This window comes from Alexandromys fortis, unplaced genomic scaffold (genome assembly GCF_014885135.2).
Source record: "Alexandromys fortis isolate MF-2015 unplaced genomic scaffold, M_Fortis_MF-2015_v1.1 scaffold_26, whole genome shotgun sequence".
NCBI classification, from domain to species: Eukaryota; Metazoa; Chordata; class Mammalia; order Rodentia; family Cricetidae; genus Alexandromys; species Alexandromys fortis.
The window spans coordinates 9001292-9023990 of record NW_026067894.1 but is presented as its reverse complement, the minus strand read 5'-3'; the positions used below and the strand labels follow the sequence as shown (position 1 = coordinate 9023990).

The following is a 22699-nucleotide window of genomic DNA, read 5'->3' as shown; positions in this document are numbered from 1 at the left end:
ACCACGTGGGCACCCAGCTCAGCCCTTGATCAGGGACTATGTCTAGAGCACAGGATCTCCAGGTTCCTGGTGACTCACTTTACTGCAGCCATCAAATGCATGGAAATTGATATATATGTATTAAAGGAAGTAACGCACAAAAAGACACGTACCACGAGCATGTTTTGTGGATAAAATGTGAAACTTGAATGACCTCTCTGGTGAATCCAAATGTCCCATTCTAGTTTACTCTCCGCGGACAGGAGAGGCTGATAGCGACGTTCATCCCTCCGTGGGGTGACGCTGCCCAATTTTACCGGGAGAAAGGTGAACCCAGTAAGAGGGGAGGTTGGCGGTGCCTACAGTCAAGGCACCACCAACATGGACAGCAGAGTCAGCACGAGCAGGAAACTGGGCTCCAGCTTCGAGCCAAGGCCATGCAAGCAGGTAGCATAAGTGTTGAATGCCACCTGCTGCATGGCACACACATGCTCGGCGCGGCAGATGTCCCCGCAGGTCGAATGGTCATAGCTGACGGAGTTATAGATGTAATAGCGTTGCAGCATGTGCTGGTCACTGGCGATGCGGGTCAGAGCCGTATGCATGGAGTCGGTGCCTGCATCCTGCACCTGGTAGGCCTCTGTCAGGCGGTATTCCAGCTCCCAGCGTGGGGTCCCTTGTGTATTCGCCTGACTCAGGTTCAAGAAGTAGGTCACCATGTCCTGGATTAGAGACACGGGGTATGTCAGTAATGACTAGTTGTTCCCTCCTACCCACAACCCAGCCTGTCCCCAGGCTCTTCAGAGCCATCATACCAGCCGCTGTTTGTTACTGAGCTCAGCCCGGCAGACCTGTGCTTGGTTCTGATGAGGTAATTACACCTACACCCCTATTCTAAGGAGTTTGTTATGGTTTGAACCGGAAGCGTACACTACAGGCTCATTTTGAATGTTTGTTCTCCAACTGGAAGCGCTATTGTGGGTAGCTGTAGAATTTTAGGAAGTAGAGTCCAGCCGGCAGAAGCAGGCCTTTGAAGCTGGGTCTGGAGCCACCTCTGCTTCCTGCTCAGTGGCAATGAGGAGTCTCCCTGATTCAAGCCACAGGCCCTCCCTCCCAGGATGGAGTAAAACACTCTGAAACCATGACGTTGGTATCGCGAGCACAGTCCTGCAAAAGCAAGTGTTCAGTGGCAGGGGTGTGATTAGAACCCAGATTGCTTACCTCCCTATGCCTATGTTTCCTGTCCTGCCAAACTGGCAGGCACAGATCCTAGCAGAAGCTCTGACGCTCGGCAAATCTTTACAGAATGAAGGGGAGCAGCCGTGGTGGCGGCGGCAGGTGGGGTGTGTGCCTGGCTGGCAGAGGCTAGAGACCTGCGGCTGATAGGGATTTCACATCCAAACTAGACTCTCTAGGACTCGGCAGTGCCTTCAGAACCGGAACACACTTCCCCGTGAAATGTCTGGTTATTACGGACAGGTAATGGGTGGGAACTGAGTGTGCCAGGTACGTGACGTTACTGTACTAAGTCCTCTCTGAACTGTGACTGCCACTGTACAGAGAAAGCAATGGAGTGGCCATGAGGACAACAGGAATCCTCGGGCCTAGGGCCAACGAAATGGATCCCCAGAATCCACATGGAGAAAAGCAAGAACTAACTTTGGTAAGTCTCTCTCTCTCTCTCTCTCTCTCTCTCTCTCTCTCTCTCTCTTTCTCTCTCTCTCTCTCTCACACACACACACATACACACACATAAATTTTTTTTTTCAGTTCTTAGAACAGAGCAGGGGAGATGGCTTAGTGCTTAAGTGTTTTTTAAATTTTATTTTAGTTTTAATTTTGAGAGGTAAACACTGGGCAGTGGTGTAGAGCATATACACATGCATGCAGGTACCCACAGAGGCCAGAGGACGGTATCAGACTCTCTGGGACTGGAGCAAGAGGCAGTTGTGAGCTGGCTGATGTGGGTGCCAGGAGCCAAACTTGAGCACATACTGTTAACCACTGAGCCATCCCTCCAACTCCCAAGGCCACTTTCTGCACAACTATGAGGAATTGAGTTTGTATCTTAGTGCACATGTGTGCACACACACACATTACAGGTCAGGGTATGGAGGCTCACAGCTATAATCCCAGCACTCAGAAGAAGACTGAGGCAGAAAGATTGTATCAGGGCTGGAGAGGTGGCTCAGGAGTTAAGAGCAGGGACTGCTCTTCCAGAGGACTGGGGTTCAATTTCCAGTACCCACAGCAGCTCACAACTGTTTGTAATTCCAGTTCCAGGGAATCTGACAGCCTCGCACAGACAGACATGCAGGAAAAACACCAAAGCACATAAAATAAATGATTATAATAAAAAGAAGAAAGAAAGATTGCATCAAGTATCTGTCAGCAAATCCTGGCTCCTCAGCCTCTGAAATGCCTGCAGGATCAGATACTTTTCAGCACCCTGAGCTGGGCCACCACCCTCAGGCAGCTGGTGTTTGGTTGGTTGGTTTTTTTTTTTTTTTGTTTTTTTTTTTTATGGTTTTTAGAGCGGGGGTTTCTCTATGTATCTCTGGCAGTCCGGGAACTCACTCTGTAGACCAGGCTGGCCTCGAACTCACAGAGATTTATCGGCCTCTGCCTCCCAAGTGCTGGCATTAAAGGTATGTGCCACCACCGCCCTCTGGCAGCTGGTGTTTTTACTTCCTTACTGTGCCTGTGTCTTGGTCACAGCAGTCTGCTCTTTGCTCAGCAGACAGTGATTCTGGAAACGGTGAATCAGAGCAGTTCACACTTCTGTCCCCAGCTCTGTAAATCCAGAGTGCTCCCCATAACCTGGATGTGGCCCGGTGCTTTCCACTTTCCCCTTGTGCTTCCAGGGTCACCCACTCTCCATGGTCTTCCCCTAAAACACCAAGTCCCTTTCCACCCCAGGGCGTTTGCCTTGCTGTTCCCTCCACCTTCTTTACAAACCCAGTCGGCTTCCTCAGGTTACGCAGAACTCAAAAGCCTCCTTACTTCCCTTGTCCCATCTCTGTAACACAGTCAGCCCACTCGCTCCAGAGCTGTCAGCCCCTTTACCCTCCCTCCCATCTCCATCCCACCAGCCCTCTTTCTTTCTTCAGTGTTGGAAGCCAAGCCTACTGTCTCCTCCACCTTAAGCAAGCACTTTGCCACTGAGCTGTGGCCATTCTCCCCTTCCCTACCCCCCTTTGGAGACAGGGTCTTCTTGCTATGTTATTGTCTGGTCTTGAACTCACTATGTTGTCCAGGCTGGCTTTAAATTTCAGTCCTGTGCCAGCAGACCCAGCTACCGCCCTGCCTTTCCTGCCACCCATGTTTAATTGTATTTATTTGTTTACTGTGGTCCTCCTGTAGGGATTTTGGCGAAGGAGAGCAGTTACTCTGTTGTTGTGTTTGTATCCCGAGCTTTGAACAGGGCCTCGCATGCGGCAGGTGTTTAGAACATTTTGCTAAATGAATGAAGTAGTATTTCTTTGTCAATTCAACAATTCCAGCACATCTTAGAAGGGAAAGAAGTACTCATGGTGTTAGGGGCTGGGTCCTAGTTGGTGTAAGGTCAGGGGCAATGGGCTTGAGCCCAGACTGCGGGAAGTCTTCCATACCAGCCTAAAGAGAGGCGATTTTAACTTAAGATCTGTAAGTAGCAGCGAGGCAATATGAAGTCAGTACTTTAGGAAGATGAATCCCTCCTGAGTGTGGCAGGAGGAAGGGGACAGTGATCCGGTACAAAGACTTGGGGGGAAAATTGACCTGAGTAGGTGGCAGGTGGCTCCAAAGTTTAACCAGCGTTCCCTTCCAAGGTTCAGCGGTGAGTAGGTAGCAGGAGGGTTAGCTAAGGGTTAGGAAAGGCAGTGACACACTCAGGTGCCCACCCCTGGCCCCAGCAGACCCACGCTCCTAACCTGCAGCTTCAGTGTGACTCGGTCATACTCAAAAACACGGATGCCCGGATTGTTGGCTCCGTTGACCACTCCAGGTAACGTGGTCTTCCACGGCGTGACCCCAGGTGTGAGGAACATGACACTTATGGGGGCACCTTCGAGGAAAAAGACAACAGGCTGAAAGGGACTCTGGGAAGAGGAAAATGGCAAAGGGCTACTTCCTCGAGACGGGGTGAGTACCTGCATCGTCATAGAACATTCGGAAGCTGTCGGTATGGTGGTGCCCGAAGAACTGCCCCGCTATGACACGGTGGTGCTTCTGGACCACCCTCAGGTACTCCTCGTTGAAGCTCTCTCGGAACCAGGCCTTGTCCTGGGTCTTCTCGAAGAACCCCGGGGGCACGTGGCCAATAATGTAGACCTGCAAGGAAGAGGTACTGGGATCAGAGATGCTCTCTCTGTTTCCACCTTCGGGAACCCGCCCATGTCCTCGAGGGCAGGTGGACCTCCCTCTGAATGGAACCCCAAAGCACCTCTTCCACAAACCCTTCCTGGTCTTTCGACGGGTGCTCTTGTCATCTCAGAACTGGGACTGAGCCTCCCTGGCTGTGTGAGAACACTACGTGGTCACGTGCATTTGTGTTTGATGTTCCCCAAGTCACCTGGGCACTTGATCACCAGTACAGAAATGCAGAATGAAGTAGAATTCAGAGCATGTCCTTAGTTAGGAGTGGTGGCATGCGCCTTTAATCTAACCCCAGCACTCGAGAGGCAGAGGCAGCGGATCTCTGGGAGTTCAAGGCCAGCCGGGAGTACGGAGTGAGAAAGTGAACTGTCTTAAAAAGGTAATGCGTGTGAATGAGCTTTGGCGTCAAACTGCAGATTGGCCACCAGCCAAATGTCATCTCCCCGAGCTTCAAGTTCCTCATTTAGAAGAGTACTCACCTCGTAGAGTGAACTGGCTGGCTTTATGTCAACTTGATACAAGCTATAGAGTCATCAGAGAGGAAGGAGCCTCAGCTGAGGAAAAGCCCCCACGAGATCCAGCTGTAAGGCATTTTCTCATTTAGTTATTAATGGGGAGGTGTCATGACAGCCCATGGGGGTGGTGTCATCCCTGGAGATGGGGGTCCTGGGTTCTGTGAGAACTCAGGCTCAGCAAGCCAGGGCAAACAAGTCAGTAAGCAGCTCCCAGTCATGGCCTCTGCATCAGCTCCTGCCTCCAGGATCCTATCCTGTGTGAGTTCCTGTCCTGGCTTCCTTCAGTGATGGATTACAATGTGGAAGTTTAAGCCACATAAACCCTTTCCTCCCCAGCTTGCTCTTCCGTCAAGGTGTTCCGTTGCAGCAACAGTAAACCCTGACTAAGACATGGAGTTGCTATGAGATTAAAGGAAGGGTCCATCTAAAGCACAAAGCTGCCATCAACAGCAGCCACGAAGTCTCCTGGGGTGTGCTGGGCGATGCTTCGACCCAGACCCGAGCCGCTGCGCCAGCCCCTGAGTAGCTGCCGGCTCAGCAGATGAGATGGACACACCTAACATCCGGGCACCTCCTTGGGTATACGGTGTGCACTACTGTGTGTGTGGCAGCGATGGAAAGACATCTGAACTCGGAGCAAGGAGCCTGAGGTTCTAGGCTTGGCTCCATCACTTGTTGTGTGATGAGACCATCACGGCTCCTTGAGGCCCTAAGTGTCTTCATGTGCAGTGTGGTTTCAGGTCCTCAACTCACAAGGCTGCTGTGGTTGGAAGAAGCCTCCTCTGGGCTAGGCTGATACAGGACCCTCTGGGAGGCCCGGTGGGAGGGCACAGGAAGAAGCAGGAGCGCTTACCATCTCCCCGTCCCGGGATGCATTGCTCAGCACATCTCCCAGCCACTGGAATTGCCGGCTGGGGTCGGCCATGCCGGCTGTCTGCTCGTTGCTGCTGTAGTACAGATTGGTGTTGAGGACCACAACTCGCCCTGCCCTGCTGGGACCAGGCAACTTCTCAGAATAGAAGGCACCTAGGATGTCACATCCAGGGATAGCCTGAGGCGGGGGCCTCCGACACCCTGCACCTCATTTTCTGACCTCTTTCCCTTGCACCATCCCTTCCCATGGGAGAGGCATCTAGGGGTGAAATGAAAGATTCTGGAGCTGAGTTCTAATCCTGGCTCTACCATTCATTAGCTGTGCAACTTGGCAAAGCCACTCCACCCCTGTCTGCGCTCTCAGTATGCCTCGTCTGGATAATGGGCCAACCGTGATGCGCAGTCTCTATCCAGACAGGGTTTGACCAAGCGGAAGGAGACCAAGGTAAGAGAAGAAAGCAGGGTCATGGACATTTCGGCTGACAATCTCAACGGAGTGGTGTGGCCCCGAGGAACATCTGTCAATGCTCAGAGACACACTTGATGGTCACACTGGTATCCAGTAGACAGTGTCCAGAGTCACTGCTAAACACCACACTATTGTGGGACCAGAACAGCCTTGCCAGAGAAGGAGCCAGGTCCCCACAGACCTGTAGGTCCCAGGTTCAAGTAAGCCCAAGCTAAATAAAGTTCCTGGAGCTCTCCCAGCATTGCTAGGAGGCTCCAGCAGGGTGCTGAGGATAGTGCCTGGCACTTGCTGGCTCACGATCTTCTTAGCTGCTCTGATTAGTAGCTCTGGGCCCTGGAATCCGCCCTGGATCCTGTTCTCAACTCCCTTACCAAGCTGTGTGACCTCTGTCTCAGTCTCTTCCTCTGTAAAACTGGGACAAAAATCTGCATCTATTTCAGGGCTTGTTGTGAAAAGGAAATTGGAGCAGACCCTGCCTGACACAGTTTGTGCCCATATGGTAACAAGTGTCATTTGTACCCTCCTTGAAGACAGCGAAGGATTCGTTGTTAAACCAGGGTCTCCACAGTTCCGCCACCTGATTGTAGATGCTGTTGCTCTCGGCTGGGAACTGGTTTTTAGGGTGAAAGTCATGATTTCCCAGAGCGGCATAGACTTTGGTATCTGAGAGAAAAAGAAGAACCATTAAGAAAAGATGCAAGAGTGGTCAGCCCTCCGCAGCAGCCACGGCCCTCAAAGCCAAAGGGGAAGAGAGATAACACAGATGAGGGGGGACAAAGATAGGCAGAAAACCACTGAGATAGCATCTGGCTGAGCTTCACTGAGGACCGGGAAGGAAGAGTTGTGAGCCGCCTGGTCCCGTTTCCTAGCAGGGAATACCCTGCTCAGAGAGGAAACCCCTCGGCGGGTAGCGGGGAGAAGCAAATTCCTCGTGGTGACCAGTTCCTGTGTTCTTGTCAACTACAGATCACCTTATTCTGGCAGGAGGTATGGCTCACCTCAAGAGGCCTTCCTTAGAATTTTCACTCATCCACATAAGTCAACAAATATTCCACGGCACACCGGCCACACGCCAGCCTGGAGCTGGACCCAGGTCCTCAAGTCCAGAAGCAGTGCACAGTACAGTAGAGAGGAAATAATTAGGTCTGCTTTGGCTGCCTGCTGTGGGAGGGGTAAGAAAAGCTAGGGGCGGGTATGGGGAAAGCCCTCCTTCGGGGGGCCTGTGGATGAGACTAAGATGTTTAGGGGAGCCCAGCAGGCTGCCTCTTTATAAATGGCCTCATGATCGAGTTTTATGTTGTTAGTGGTGGTAGTGGTGGCTTGGGGGGTTTTTTGCTTTGTTTTGTTTTTCTTTCCCTGAGACACATTCTCACTGTGAAGTCCTCGAACTCTGAATCCTCCTGCCTCCACCTGAGCGCTAGAATTACAGACCTGCTCAGATCCTCAAGCTCGCTTCTGCTTTCAGTCAGTCTCCGTGTCAGGCATGCAGTAGGCGCTTCATAAATACTCAACAATGAACAACAACAAAATCTTGGAAAAAGCCAGGCATGGGGTGATACACACCTTTAATCCCAGCACTCGGGAGGCAGAGGCAGACAAATCTCTGTGAGTTCGAGGCCAGCCTGGTCTACAAAGCGAGTTCCAGGACAGTCAGAGTTACACGATGAGGCCCTGTCTCAAGCAAGACCCCATTTAAATGAGCCTGGTGGCAGAAGCTTATAATTCCAGCTGCTCAGGAGGCTGAGGTGGGAGGACTACAAATTCAAGTCCTCCTGACTATAGACGAGTTCAACCTGCTGAACTTAGCAAGACCTGTTAGCAAGACCTGGCTTCAAAACGGGCTAGGGCATAGTCCTTGGTAGAGCACCTGTCTTGCCTAGCAAGCAAGGGGCCCTAGGTTTGGTCCCAGTTCCTCAGAAGGAAGCAGACCCACCTGAGAGAAAATATAACAGGAAAGGAAAGAATCGCTTACACTGCTCACAGCTACAGTGGGCTAGGTTCCGTATAAGTGAAGGCTGCGTGAATAAATATTGTTTATTCATTGAAAGTTCCCACTTTCCTAGTCATTATCTGTCGACAGCGTGAACGACCAGACTATCCTATCTCATCCTCAAACAAACCCGTGGGACAGGCATCATGACTTCCCCTTTTCACAGGAAGAAACCAGGTGCTGGGTGAGCTCGCCTGGCTTACGGAAGAGGAAAATGTGGGGCCTGTTTTGTTGCTGTTTTCCTGGTCTTGCCTTGTACGCCTACGTTCTCAACCTCTCTCCGTGAGAGAGGCAAGCCCGATGTGCAACGCGAAGGTAGGAAACTCAAGGGGAATCAACCTACAGAAGCAAACCGCCCCAGGTGAGCCCTTCCTTCTCTCCACCCTCACCTGACCCCTTCTGCTTCCTTCTGCAGGGCCCGTGCTTGGCAGGAAGCCAGTCCACCACTGACCACATTCCTGGCCCCGGCTCCTTTGCAGTGAATTCTTTGGACTCTCTGTGAAGCAGCTCCCACCTCCAGAATGAGGCCTGTTCTGCTTGGCCCGTGTTTTAATTCTCTCTCACATCTTCCTGTATGGTCTCATTTAGCATCTCTCAAAATGAGGTGTGTCTTCATCCCATGGCTGTGAGCAAGCACCGTGTCTGTCCATCTTTATCGGGCAGGACCTTTGGGTTTTTTTTTTTTTCATAGCCATATATCAAACGATTCCCCTTACAGCCAGTGGTATCTTCAACATTGGCAATTGTAACATATGGGACACAGACTACAAAATCTGTAGTTTTAACATGTGTGTTAAATCATGGTCAATGAAGAGTTTCCTGGTTCTGTTTTTGTGTGTACGTGGTGTTTGCGTGTACACGCATGGGGGGGGGGTGCACCCGCCCATGTGGGTGTGGATGGAGGCCTAGGGTGGACAGTGGAATGCCTTCCCAGTCGTTTCTCTGCCTTATTTTTGAACTTTCTCAGGGCCCTCGTGGCTATAGGGCACGCTCCCACGCTCTGTCTCTCTGTCCCCCCAGTGCTGACCCCAGCGTATGCGGCTGACCCCATCTTTAATGTCTGTGTAGGGGATCCGAACAGACTGGAGTCTTTATGTCTGAGTGTTTTATCACCCAGCCCCAGTGAAATGCTTTCTTACCCATTATTCCCTTTTATTCTGTGTGGACCAGAGGAGAGAGGCTCAGGATTGGGTATGAGCCTGAATCCCACACTAGAAAGTGACTTCCGAGGTATCAATCCCTAACTGCATTGGGGGTAGTAATACCCAGAGCTGGGGGTGGGGCAGATAGCCCATTTGGACTCTAAGTAGCGACCTCTGCTGAAAGATGAACAATCCTATCGTCACAGAACATGCTGGGCTGGGTTAGATAAGCTGGGCAGAGCCAGGTGTCCCTGCAAACTTTGGTTTATGTCCAGGGAGGAGACTGGGGGAGGAAGAGCAGTGCTCAGATGGGGCCCACACTTGCCTCGTGACCTTGACCAGCTGACTTGGTGCCAAGACTCGCATTCCTCATTAGGAGAACTAAGTGGTAACAGCTCCGATCTGTGCTTGGCATGACAGCGCACGCGCTAAAGCTTGCCGAGACCTTAGAGCGGGTCCCAGCACTTTATACAGCTGTTGTTTAGTTTATCATGATTCTGTATGCGGATAGGGGGACTGAATATGACCTTTAGAAGGAGCAGAAGGAGACAGGGGTAGACACTGGTAGGCACTTTCTCAGGCTCCCAGTTGGCAGCCTGTGGACCTGACTCAGCCCCCAGAACCTGTTTTGCATGGCCCATTTAAAATCATCTGCAAGGGCCAATAGGTGAGACACTCAGGCCCTTTTCCTCTCCTGTCCCTCCGGGTTGCTCTCCCCCTGTCCACTCTGCCTGGCTTGACGGGTTTAGGAAGCACTGAGCAAGCAGCATCTCCCAGACGCCTGAGAGCCAGACGGTCCGCAGACAGCTGATGCCAACGCTAGCATCAGGGCAGGATACAAAGGCCACGTGTGAGCCCGCGTGAGCTTGCCCAGGGAGGCCTGTATGTAACTGTGGACACTGGCAGCTGTGAGTCTGGCATCAGACAGAGAAGGGTGCAAGATGGAGCAGTGGCCGGCAACTATTTTAGTGGCCACCCGTGTCTCCACAGGCCAGTGACTGGGAAGGCTGTGCGGAAGGTGAGAAATGGTGGCTGTCGAGCGCCTGAAACCTGGAGTGTGGCCACTATTGTGAAGGTCTGGACTCCAGCCCTCCTGCTGCTGGGGGATCAGGGGACACTGACTACCAAACAGTGAGTCCTACCTGGAAAAACCTCCCTGATGAGGTTGGTCAGGCGGTCCACAATTGCCACCACAGCTGCCTCCCCTAGCTGCTCATTGGGGACGTGCGGCGTGTCATCCCTGTAAAACACCAGTGAGACAGTGAGACAGAAAGGGACAGCAGTGCGCCCTGCCCCCACATGACCAAGGAAAGGCAAGCTGGAACACAGTCGAACAGGACAGAAGAATCAGTAATAGCGAGTACCTAATCGTAGTCACACACACTAAAAATAAAAACATCTGCTTTCTACACGTTCTCTTCCAAGAAACTACAGCTGTCTCAGAGATGCGTTTCTAACTGAGGAGCCGTGAAGAACCCCGGAAATCATCCCATCCGATGCCATTCAGCTCTGTAAGCTCCGAGAGGCTTCTAGAAAAATGCTGTACCTGGGAAAGGATCATGGATTTCCCAGGGTCTCTCCCAGAGGGACTGTGTGTTTCAGAGTGTTGCAGGGTTTTTTTTTTTAAATATTTTATTTAACTTTATTGTATGTGCATTGGTGTGACGGAATCAGATCCCCCAGAACTGGGGTTACCAGACAGTTGTGAGCTCCCATGTGGGTGTGTGGGAATCTCACCCCTTATTCTCAAAGGGGCGAGAAGAAATTTCCTAGCAGAATGTTTTCCCAGGAAGACAGTGGCCTTCCCCTCTCCCACCCGGGAGATTCCGAGCACAAGGTCACTTAGTTCAGCCCAGCCAGCCACCTGGTACAGGCTGATAAAGATGGCCTAACTCTAAGAACAGTGGCCTAACTCTAAGAACAAGGAGAAAGCTGACTTAACAGAATGGGAGGGAGCGAAAGTCCTTGTACCCGTGCTAAAGCATCTTCAAAGATTCTCTTTGTAGTTGTGCCTTTAAAAGCTTGCCCCACAGAGGAGATACAGCGCCTCTCTACCTTGTTGTAACGGGGATGGAGATGGGTTCCAAATATGTTTGTATTATGCTGATTAAACCTTGCTTATTACAGTCTGGTCCTCTCTGGTGGTCTCTCTCTGGGGGTCGTAATCTGGGCACAACAGGTGCTGGGAATTGAACCTGGGTCCTCTGGAAGAGCAGCCAGTGCTCTTTAATCACTAAGCCATCTCTTCAATCCCAGACAGTTTTTAAGGGCCTCTCCTCACAAGTATCAGAGCCTGCCTCCCGCAGCAAGACTCCTGGAAGGAGTTTATCGATTCTGGGGCCCAAGTAACAGAGGACTGTCCAGGCCCTCCTGCGACACTGCCGCATGCCTTAAGTGTCCTTCCTCTGCCCCTGCACAGGGTCCATAGGGTGGTCACCCCCACATTATAGTGAGGGACAGTCAAGAATATTATGGATTTTGGGCTGGAGAGATGATTCAGAGGTTAAGAGCACTGGTTGCTCTTCCAAAGCTCCTGAGTTCAATTCTCAGCAACCACACGGTGGCTCACAACTATCTGTAATGAAGTCTCGTGCCCTCTTCTGGCATGGAGGTGCAAATGCAGGAGAAACATTATATACATAATACATCTTAAAAAGAAAAAAGAATGTTATGGATTTCATTCCACTTCAAGAAGTGTCCACTTGGGCTGGAGTGATGGCTCAGAGCACTGCCTGCTCTTCCAAAGATCCTGAGTTCAATTCCCAGCAATCACATTGTGGCTCACAACCATCTGTAATAAGGTCTGGTGCCCTCTTCTGGCCTTTAGGCATACACACAGACAGAATATTGCATACATAATAAACAAAAACAAACATTAAAAGAAAAGATTTAAAAGGGACAGAAAAGACAAATGGCCCGGCTCACATGTGACATGTGACTGCTCTTACCCCGTCCAGAAAATGAAGTCTGGCTTTGGCTCTATCTCCTTCATGGCGTAGATGGAAGAGTTGACAAGGACCCAAGGAGAATCACAGAGGTAGTCACCCCAGGGGCCGGCGTTTGGCACAGCCTGGGAGCCAGCTGAGGGGCAAACCTGGAGGGGGTCTTTGGATACGGTGTAGTTGGGGTCCAAATGCAAGTCAGAGATGTGCCAGAACCTTCCTGTGGGAAAAGAGAACCTCCCTCAGTGCTCCTCCCTCGGCTGTCGGGACACCAGGTTTCAGGAGAGTTCCAGAGCCCCACTCTGCCCAGGGCAGAGAACAGATTCGTCCTCTGGCCCGTCTGTGACCTTCTGGTGAGGTTCCGCCATTCCCTTTCCCAATACCCAGAGCAGCTGCGGGAGGGCTGGGGCCATGTGACCCTCCGGTGCTGAGCGGGTGGCAGCCAACAAGCAGAGGGGAGGACAGTGGGATAAACATTCGGGCTCCGGACCCACCTAGGAGCTGCGAGGCCTTGGGCAAGCTGAGTCACTAAATTCAGACTCTGGCATCTGACCTGGGGGAGAAGGCTGACGTGCAAATGAGTTGAGAGAGCTAGCAAGCCCTGGGGAGTAAGTGTGAACATGAGAGAGGATTGGAGCGGAGGCAGAGAGGGCTAAATCAGCCGGAGCTCCTCACATGGGCAGGCACGCCATGATGTGGATTTGGGCATCAGCACACACTGCCCCGTAGCGTGCTTGTCGACGTGGTTGCCTGGATTTTGCTCCAAACCAAGGGAAGTTGGTGTAATACAGGAAATAGAAGAAGCAGGTGAGGTGAAGCATGGAGCTGCCATGACCAGTTTCTCTCTCTAAGGCAGGACCGGCTTTGAACCCACGATCGGCCTGTGTCAGCCTCCCAGGGGCAAGGGCTACAGGTATGCGCTGCACACCCAGCTCGCGTATCGGAAGTAGGTCCAGCCCCTGTGCTCAATCCTGTGTTTCTGGCTGAGATAAAAGAGAAACCCCAGGGATTGCCTCACCCTCCACCGTGCTATTTCCTCCTCCGCTTCCTCAAACTCAAAACTAACTGTCAACAACATTAGCCACAGGAAGCTGGGCCGAGGGTGGGACCAGGACATGAACAGGACACCAAAACAGCCCCAGACTCTCATTCCTAAACTTTTCCTCCCCGGCACTCTTGAGAGCTTGACTCCGTCTCTTGACCTATACCTGATTTGGGGAAAGGACCTGAAATTTGCTTATGCCAAGGTATAAATGACTAATTAAGCAAATCACTTACAACTGCCCTGCCCACAGCTCTGGGAAGTTTGGATTACTCTTCTCCACTTTCTTGATAAGAAAGCAAAGGTTCAGAGGTCAACAGGCCTGAGACCGCGTGGCCAGTGGCAGGAGTCCTATGTCTCAGACTCTCTAGAGTCTAGGGAACCTGGTGTCTGTTTTAGATGGGTGTCTTGATTGACAGTATATGCCTGAATTTTAATTGCCTTACCCAAATGGAGTCTTCGTTTGTACTGGGAGAAGGGATTTAACCTTTCCACACAGATTTCAACCCCTAATAGATTTGAGATTATTCCTGCAGAAACAAAACCCCAAGCCAGAGTAAAGGAATTACGCTCCCCCATTCTTGTCAGCAGGTGGACGAGCTAGAGAGCTTCCCAAGCATCTGCTGGCTCACGCAAGTGGCCATGTTTCAGGCACCGCTCTCCAGCCTTGTGCAACAAGCCGAACTTCTGTCTGATGTCCCTAAAGATCCCAGCAGAAGCTACTGTCCTGCCTCAAGGAGGGGCTTTCTCAATCAACCACAGGCACCGGCTAGCTGGTCTCTCTGATATCGACCACAGTGGGTATTTCTTCAGACCACAAAGTTCTGGCTGGTGACGAGGCGAGGCCAGTTGTCAGATTCTAGTAAAAATGAAACTGTGCCCAGCCTCCCTAGCATTTCTGAGTAGGGTGTGGTGTATGTGTGTGGCTGGGAATCAAACTCAGGGCCTAGCGCACGCCAGGCAAGTGCTCTACTGCCCAGCCATTCCCCTAGCCTTCCCCCGCTGCCTTGTTTTGCGAAAACTCTACTATGGTTCTCAGAATGACCTCGGACTCCTTGAGTTCAGGTGAGCCTCCCATTCAGCCTCCCAAGCAGCTGATACAGCAGGTCTGTGTCACCACGAAGTGCTTCAAGGAAGGATGCCTTATTTTGGCGGGGGTGGGATGGGAGGTGGACGTCTCGAGACAGCGTTTCTATATGTAGCCCTAGCTGTCCTGAAACTCACTCTGTAGACCTGGCTGGCCTCGAACTCATGGATATCTGCCTGCCTGCCTCTGCCTCCCGAGTGCTGAGACTAAAGGTGTGCACCACCACGCCCAGCTGTCATCACCATCTTGATCCCCCTGCCTGAGCACTCAAGGGTTAGGATTATACAAGGTGCAATGACCATCTAAACGTAATATCTATTTCTTTAATAAAATTATTTCAGTTTACTTATTTATTTTGTTTACGTGTGTGCGCATGTGTGCACATGCCACAGTGCATGGGTAGGGGTCAAAGGTCAACCTTCAAGAGTCTCCTTTCAGTATGTGGATCTCGGGGATCGACCTCTGGCCCTCAGACTCAGAGGCAAATGCCTTTTAACCCACTGAGTCATCTCATCTGCCTTTATTTACGTATCTGTGTGCGTGTGCACACGTACGTGACAGAGGGTATGGGGAGGCCACAGGACAACTTGCAGAAATCAGGACTCTCCTTTTTACCACGTGAGGCCCAGACTCCCCTCAGGTCATCGGGCTTGACAGTGAGAGCATTTGCCCTCTGAGCCATCTCACTGGCTCCCGGTCAGCTTGTCTAGCACTTTACCATGCTCGGCAAGGCCTCCCTTGGCTCTCACATTGAAGAATTGTAAGCTTACACTTTAGTCTTTGCGTGTGCTTGCGTGATTTCCTATCACATGCATGCAGGAACCCATCGAGACCAGAAGATGGAGCCAAATCCCCTGGAACTGGAGTTACAAGTGGTTGTGAGCGGCTATATGGGTGCTGGGAAAGAAACCCAGGTCTTCTGCAAGAGCAGCAAGTGCTCTTAACCATGGAGCCATCTCTCTCTGCCACCTAACTATCACAATTTAACCTCCCCTCTACTATCACCCCACTTTAAGGTCATGAAAGAGGCTCGTGGTCACACAGGTTTCCAAAGGCAAGACTCAGGACTCAGATTTTCCTGCTCCAAGCAGGAGGTTGTTTTTGAAAGGGGATTAGAGACATTTGGAATTGGGAGGGGGGGGTTGTTTATGAAGCCAGACTCATCCATACAGGCAATGGTGACTTGGACCAGAAACGACCCTAACTGAGCCTCAGTTTCCTTACTGGTAAAGCAAGAATGAGAACGCCCAGAGAGAAGGGGTGCAGAGGAAAGTTCTCTCCCGCAAAGCCCGGCCAGGAGTAGGTGTGGGAGAAGGGGCTAAGACACCAGCTTTGCATGAGGTTGATGGTGGCTCACACTTTTAATCCCAGCACTCAGGGAGGAAGGGGCAGGCGGATCTCTGTGAGTTTGAGGTGAGCCTGGTCTACCAAGTTCCAGGACAGCCAGAGAAACCCTGTCTTGAAAAACAAAACAAAACAAAAACAAAGAAGGGGCTGGAGAGATGGCTCAGCGGTTAAGAGCACTGCCTGCTCTTCCAAAGGTCCTGAGTTCAATTCCCAGCAACCACATGGTGGCTCACAACCATCTGGAATGAGGTCTGATGCCCTCTTCTGGCCTGCAGGCATACAAGCAGACAGAATACTATATAACTAATAAATAAATAAATATTTAAATCAAAAAACAAAAAAGGTACCAGTGCCACACGGCCTCTGGAAGTAGACCTTCCCCTTCCCTCCTATTCCCTCCTCTCGGGCTTGTTTCCTGCATTGATCACGTTCTCTGAGAGCCCTCTGCAATCCTAGCTGCTCTCTGATTCCACAGCTGTCTGTCATCATGTGTAAACCACAACACAAAGCGCAATGGTCCAACTTCACTCCTTTGTTATTGGTACTCTGCAATAATCTAACGTGCTTCATGGGTTGTAAGATGGCCCAGCAGGTAGATACTTGCTGCTAACCCTGAAAACCTGAGTTTGATCCTGGAGACGCACAAGGCGGAGGGAGAGAACTGACTTGTGCAAGTTGCCCTCTGGCCTCCACATCCCAACACAGCTCATCTGTGCACGCACACACAGACACATACACACAAAATAAATCTTTTTTTTTTTCTTAAGACAGGTTCTTACTATGCAGCCTCTGGCTGTCCTGGAACTCACTCCGTAGACCAGGCTGGCCTCAAACTCACAGAGATCTGCCTGCCTCTGCTTCCCTGAGTGCTGGGATTAAAAATGTACTTAAGTACTTCAATTGTAATTCCTTCTCTATAAACTAAGACATAGGGTCCTCTGCTAAAACAAACATTTCCTGTTCCTGTTCTAACTATACAACCACCCCTCCAAACTGCTCCCCAGTTAGGTGTATCCATCCTGTCTTATAGGTGAGTAAGCTACCATGCTCCTTGGCCAGTACTAACCAGTCCTCCCTCAGCCCTGATGCAGGCTTCAGGGACATTCCCCGATTTGGCTCTTTGACAGGGGTGAGACTTGCCCTTCTGTGTCATCTGATGCAGGGGGACGAGTGGAGTGTTGCACCAGCTGCATGGGAGGAAAAGGAGCTACATGCTGGTGTCGTGACAGATAGCACCCCAGGTCTTGACTAGGAATGGTGGAACCCACAGGAAGACCCTGAAAACACTTGCAGGTGCCATGGGATTCTTTTGACAAGGTTTCTCTGTGCAGCCCTGGCTGTCCTGGAACTCCCTTTTGTGGATAAATTCCAGACTAATATGGTTTGATGGACCACGATCTCCCGAGAGGTCACCGTGAAAACCCCTCAAAAAATTGCTTCACTCAATAAACAGCAGGAAGCAGTTTGGAGAAAACTACACCCATATTCCCAAATATTGTTTATGAATGTTTGCTTACATACAAAGAGGGATATGCTATAGATATGAATAATTTGCATTGGTATGGATCTTGGCTTATTGTTACAAATGTAAGGTCAATTTTGTTATACTATATATATGTATTTCTGATCTTGGTTAAGGTATTGTGTGTGCATCTCACTTAAAAATGTAATGTATAGCTGGGCGGTGGTGGCGCACGCCTTTAATCCCAGCACTTGGGAGGCAGAGGCAGGCGGATCTCTGTGAGTTCGAGACCAGCCTGGTCTACAAGAGCTAGTTCCAGGACAAGCTCCAAAACCACAGAAAAACCTTGTCTCGAAAAAAAATGTAATGTATAATTAAAAATATAGGTTAATAGATAATCATCTGTAATAGTCAAGCTTGTGGTCATGTTAGTTAGGTTTTCTAGATATGTAATTTAATTAGGTAAGTATTCTTCAAATCTTTCTGAGACCTTCAGAATAAGGCATTTGTTTAAGAATTTAGAACTTTTCATGACAGTGAGACACATCTGCTCCTGGCAGCACCAATTACTTAAAGAGGAAGATGGGCATCTAAGAGGCTCCTTATGGAGTTGGTTAGCCATTTGGCAAGAAACTGCTCTTGCCTGGACTGCTTGATGGTATATTGGGTGAACTGGACATGCAGGACCCGCAGAGAAGTGACTGCTAAACTTGCCTAAGGGTGAGACGGTCCTTCGGGGTTCCTGGTTCATTAAAGAGTCAGCTAGACATTATGCAGGACACAGAAGAAAGTGACTGACAAACTGCCAATATAGGCGGAACTGTCTTTGAAATTTCCTGCTTTATGGAAAAATCTGCTGGAATACTATGGCTTGGTAACTGTTATATGTAATTTTACTATGTTAAAGTTGAAACCTTCCTTTTTATTTAAAAGAAAAAGGGAGGTGATGTTGGATTTCCCTCTGTATGCCACGAATACCATTGGTTAATAAAGAAACTGTTTTGGGCCTATAGCAGAACTATAGGGGAAAAGTGTTAGGTGAAGAAAACTAACCTGAAAGCTGGAAAAAAAAGAGGTGGAGTCAGAGAGAAGCCATGTAGTCCTGCTGGAGACAGACGCCAAAACTTTAGCTGGTAAGTCACAGCCACATGGCCATACACAGATTAATAGAAATGAGTTAAATTAATATGTAAGAGTTAGTCAATAAGAAGCTAGAGCTAATGGGCCAAGCAGTGATTTAATTAAGACAGTTTCTGTGTGTTATTTTGGTTCTGGGAGGCCAGGAAGAACAAGCAGCCTCCTTACTACACCCTCTGTAGACCAGACTGTCCTCAAACTCAAAGAGATCCACCTGCCTCTGCCTCCAGAGTGCTGAGATTAAAGGTGTGCACCACCACTGCCCGGCTATTCTTTTATTCAAATAAGTCTTAAAGAGAGAGTTTTCCAAGAGCCTAATGCTAAGTCTTGGTCACTGAAAATGCTCAACAGCCATCAAATCTCCCTGCCCTTTTCCCCTTAGTGGGCTCTTTCTTTCTTTCTTTGTTTCTTTTTTTTTAGATTTATTTATTTATACAGTATCCTGCCTGTAGGCCAGAAGAGGTCACCAGATCTCATTATAGGTGGTTTTGAGCCACTGTGTGGTTGCTGGGAATTGAGCTCAGGACCTCTAGAAGAACAGTCAGTGCTCTTAACCACTGAGCCATCTCTCCAGCCCCTTAGTGGGCTATTTCTGCAGAGCTTCACATTATAAATAGAACACAGGGCCGGGCGGGGGTAGCGCACACCTTTAATCCTAGCACTTGGGAGGCAGAGGCAGGTGGATCTCTGTGAGTTGGAAGCCAGCCTGATCTACAGAGAAAGTTCCAGATCAGCCTACAAAGCTACAGAGAAACCCTGTCTCAAAGTAGATAGATAGATAGATAGATAGATAGATAGATAGATAGATAGATAGATAGATGGATGGATGGATGGATGGATGGATGGATGGATGGATGGACGGACAAACAGACAGATCGAACACAGCTGGACAGCCTGGGTTTGTGTCCAGACTCACTAACCATGTGATCTTGGGGTAGTCACTTCTCTGATGTAGTTTTTTTTTCTGTGTAAAATGGGGATGAAAACACGTCACATATTAAGTTGTTGGGCAAGTATTATGCCAAACAAAACAAAACAAAACAAAAACCATATGTTCAGGGACTGGGGAGATGGCTCAGTGGTTAAGAACCCTGGTTGCTCTCACAGAGGACCCTGGTGTAACTCCAAACACCGACAGGGTTGCTCACAACTGTCTTTAACTCCAGCATCAGGCCATCTGATGCCCTCTTCTGGCCTCCACACGGTGGTGGTAGCGGGGAGGCACACGTGTGGTACACAGGCATGCATGCGAGCAACACCCATGCACACAAAACCACTGCATTTCTTCAGCACCGACTGGCCCTGCTTTTCTACTCAGCCTGCCTCGGTTATGCAACAAGTGGAACTCTCTGCTGATGGCACTTGCTTTAATCCCAGCACTCACGAGACAGAGGCAGGTGGATCTCTTTGGAGTATAAAGTCCAAAGTCAGGCTGATCTATCTGGCAAGTTCCAGGTCAGCTAGGGAGACACAGTGAGACCCTACCTCAAAGCAAGACAAAACAGAAGCCTTCAGGGTCACCCTGGAATACTGTGTGCACGCATTTTTCTTGCTCACGCTGGGCTTTCTCCCTGGCTGTTGCTTCTTCCCGGCTGAGGGACTGTTTATTCCTCGAAGACCTGAATTTCCTTTTCTGTCTTCTTCCTGGTCCCTACATTCACCCAGGGTTCAGAGACCGACTTTCCACCGGTGTTTTCATTTTTTATGTTTTATTTACGCTTATCTATTGGGCCGGCGCACACCGCTACTCTTGTGCGGAGGTCTGAAGACAACTTTGGGGAACAGGGTCCTCTCCTCCAGCCATGTGGGTCTGGGGAACTGAACTCCCTTTGTCAGTCTTACTGGCAAGCACCTCTGCCCGCTGAGCCATCTCAGCAGCCCTTAGCCAATGTTTTCATTTGTGTCTCTGAGTCCCAGGGATGGCCAGCACTGCCTTGTCATTCAGACAATCACTGTACCACAGAGCTACACCAGAGCCTCCAATCTAAAGTGTCCTGATGGAGTTAAGTCTTTCCAGCCACCTGCTTCCTCTCAGTGGCTGGCTCTCATAAAGACCCTAAGCCAAGTCAGCGCCCCACTGGCAAAGTCGGTGTCACTACCCTGCCCCTGACAGGCTGCTGCTCTGGTTTAAAGTCCGACAGCTCAAGGAGCATTTTTTTTTTTTTTACTTTTCTTTTCTCCTCTCTTTGAAACAGTGTTTCAAGTAACCTAGACTGCCCTTGAACTCTTATCTACAGCTGAGCTAACCCGCTGGACAACCTTGACGGCTGTCTAAGTCTCTTCACTTTAACCTCTAAGCTGCCTTGCCATTTTTGGCCTTGTTCTATGAGCCATACCCAGCAGCCCAGACCCCACCCCCAGTTCCTAGTAGGAAACAAAGAGCAGGTTTTCCCCGCAGCCCTACCTAGTTCAGCCCCTGCTACTCCCCAGGAGGCCAGGAGTATCAGCCACGGGAGAAGCGCCATCCTCCCGACAGGTCCACTACAGCTTCAGGTGCGTCCGCGCCGCAGGCTCCCAACAACTCGCGGCCAGCCACGTGTCTGAGCAGAACTTCCCGTCTGGCTGTTACCTGTGTTCCAAGTTATCCCAGGCGGCTGAGACTGCTCTTGCTTTTCCTCTTTTGCCCAGCAGGGCGGGAGCTTGATTGGAGGAGAGATGTACCAGTTAGGACTGGAGGGAGGGCCTGCCCGTACGTCTCTGTGGAAACCACATCTTTGTTGCAAGATGCTCCGTTTGAGTCTCCCGGCTTTTGGAGAGAAATACAGAAGTACTGGGGGCAAAATGATACGATATTTTCGATTTGCTCTTAAAATTATCTGGTAGAATTGGAAGCATTTCCGTTCAGGTAGCCTCCTTAATCTCCAGACATGTCCCATCTGCCCTGACTCATTGTCCTCTCCTTGAAGAACAGCAACACGAACGAATTCATTGGCTGACTTTGGCTGCCGAAGGACTTTAAATGCTAGCTGGAGAAACGTGAATACGAGAACCTAAACTTAAGCCAAATGTGGTAGTGCTCGACTATGGTCCCAGCACACTTGATGACTGGAGGGTTAGCAGGTCAAGGCCAACCACGGCTGCTGATGACTCTGAGGCCAGTCTGACTTTATAGCCAACAACACTTAGAGCTCTTCATTGATCATACCAGGAGCTGGGAACTACCAGAAATTGGGCAACGGGGGGGATGGTATTGTCCCCTACACCTGCCCTTAGGAGGCTGAGAGCTGGACCACCGGAGTGAGGTGACCTGAGAAGCTCGAGGAAGGATGTGACTCAGGGAAGAGGATGAGAGGCTTCTGGGAGGCGACGACAGAAGCTTCACCCTCTTTGGGTTTTCTGTTTTGTTTTGATTATTTTTCCTTGTCATTAGTGGTGGTTTTGGGTTTGTCCTTTTTGTGGTTTATTTATTGTTTTTTTTTTTTTGTTTCGTTTTGTTTTGTTATTTGTGTTCTTTGCACCAGGATGAAACCAAGACCCTCACCCACTCAAGCAAGATAAACTCTTGGTGCCACAGCCTCACAGCCACAACCACCACAGTCAAGCAGCTTGACCTCTGTGAGCAAAGGAGAAAACAGGTTGTGTGCACGTGTGGGGAGGGGTGTTAGTGAGGGGGAGGAGCAATGTGTGCCGAGGAGGTGGCTTTGCAAGGGAGCTGTGGTGACTGGGGATCTATCAGACTTGGGACCCGAGGCTGGGAAAGCAGGCAGGGCCAGGCTGTGCTCAAATGTTTGAGCTGAGAGCTTTGGGGAGCCAGGAAGAGAATCAGAGGCAAAACTGGGGCTAGAGACAAGGCTTGGCAGTTAAGAGCATTGGCTGCTTTTGTAGAGGGCTTGGGTTTGGTTCCTGTCAACCACATGGAGGCTCACGACTGGCTCTAACTCCAGCTCCAGGGCATCCAGTGCCCTCTCTGGCCTCCGAAGGTACCGAACACACACACAGTGCACACCCACACAAGAAGGAAAAACACTCATACACATAATAAATAAAAATAAATCTTTTTTTTTTTTTTCTGAGTCTGCATCTCAGAACAATGGATACGGTGAGAAAAGCAGAGTCTGAGGCAGAAACGCTGTCTTCATTCACTTTCTGTTGCTAAACCAGAAGCCCTGAGACTGGGCAGCTTGTAAAGAACAGAAATGTATGGGCTCACAGTCCTAGAAGCTAGGAAGGCTAAAGTCAAGGTGCTTGCGAGTTGTGGGGTCCCTGCAGGTATCACGGCCTGCAGGGAAATAAACCACAAAACCACTGCTGGGGGGGGGGAGTAGTAGTAAGAATGAAAACTCAGTAGGGGGGGTAGTAGTAAGAACGAAAACTCAGTACAGACTTGGTCAGTCAGACTCGATCAAAACTTCCAGAGA

At 50.2% G+C, this 22699-nt stretch overlaps 1 protein-coding gene across 1 annotated transcript; it reads right to left on the bottom strand.

The window, feature by feature from the left end:
- Nucleotides 1-96: 96 nt before the first annotated feature.
- Nucleotides 97-20959, bottom strand: Smpdl3b (sphingomyelin phosphodiesterase acid like 3B). Its single transcript, XM_050150426.1, has 8 exons — nucleotides 20746-20959; nucleotides 12273-12486; nucleotides 10467-10564; nucleotides 6712-6855; nucleotides 5704-5876; nucleotides 4110-4290; nucleotides 3891-4024; nucleotides 97-701 (listed from the first exon to the last, which is right to left on the bottom strand). The coding sequence occupies exons 1-8, from the start codon at nucleotides 20804-20806 to the stop codon at nucleotides 345-347; spliced, it is 1362 nt and encodes a 453-aa protein (XP_050006383.1). The 5' UTR covers nucleotides 20807-20959; the 3' UTR covers nucleotides 97-344.
- Between the last annotated feature and the right edge of the window lie 1740 nt (nucleotides 20960-22699).

Coding starts and splice junctions, on each gene's coding strand:
- Smpdl3b (XM_050150426.1), bottom strand. CDS start 20,806: ATGGCGCTTCTCCCGTGGCTGATACTCCTGGCCTCCTGGGGAGTAGCA. Junction 10,565..12,272: donor GACTTCATTTTCTGGACGGG/GTAAGAGCAGTC, acceptor GGTGTTTTACAG/GGATGACACGCCGCACGTCC. Junction 6,856..10,466: donor CATCAGGGAGGTTTTTCCAG/GTAGGACTCACT, acceptor TTTTTCTCTCAG/ATACCAAAGTCTATGCCGCT.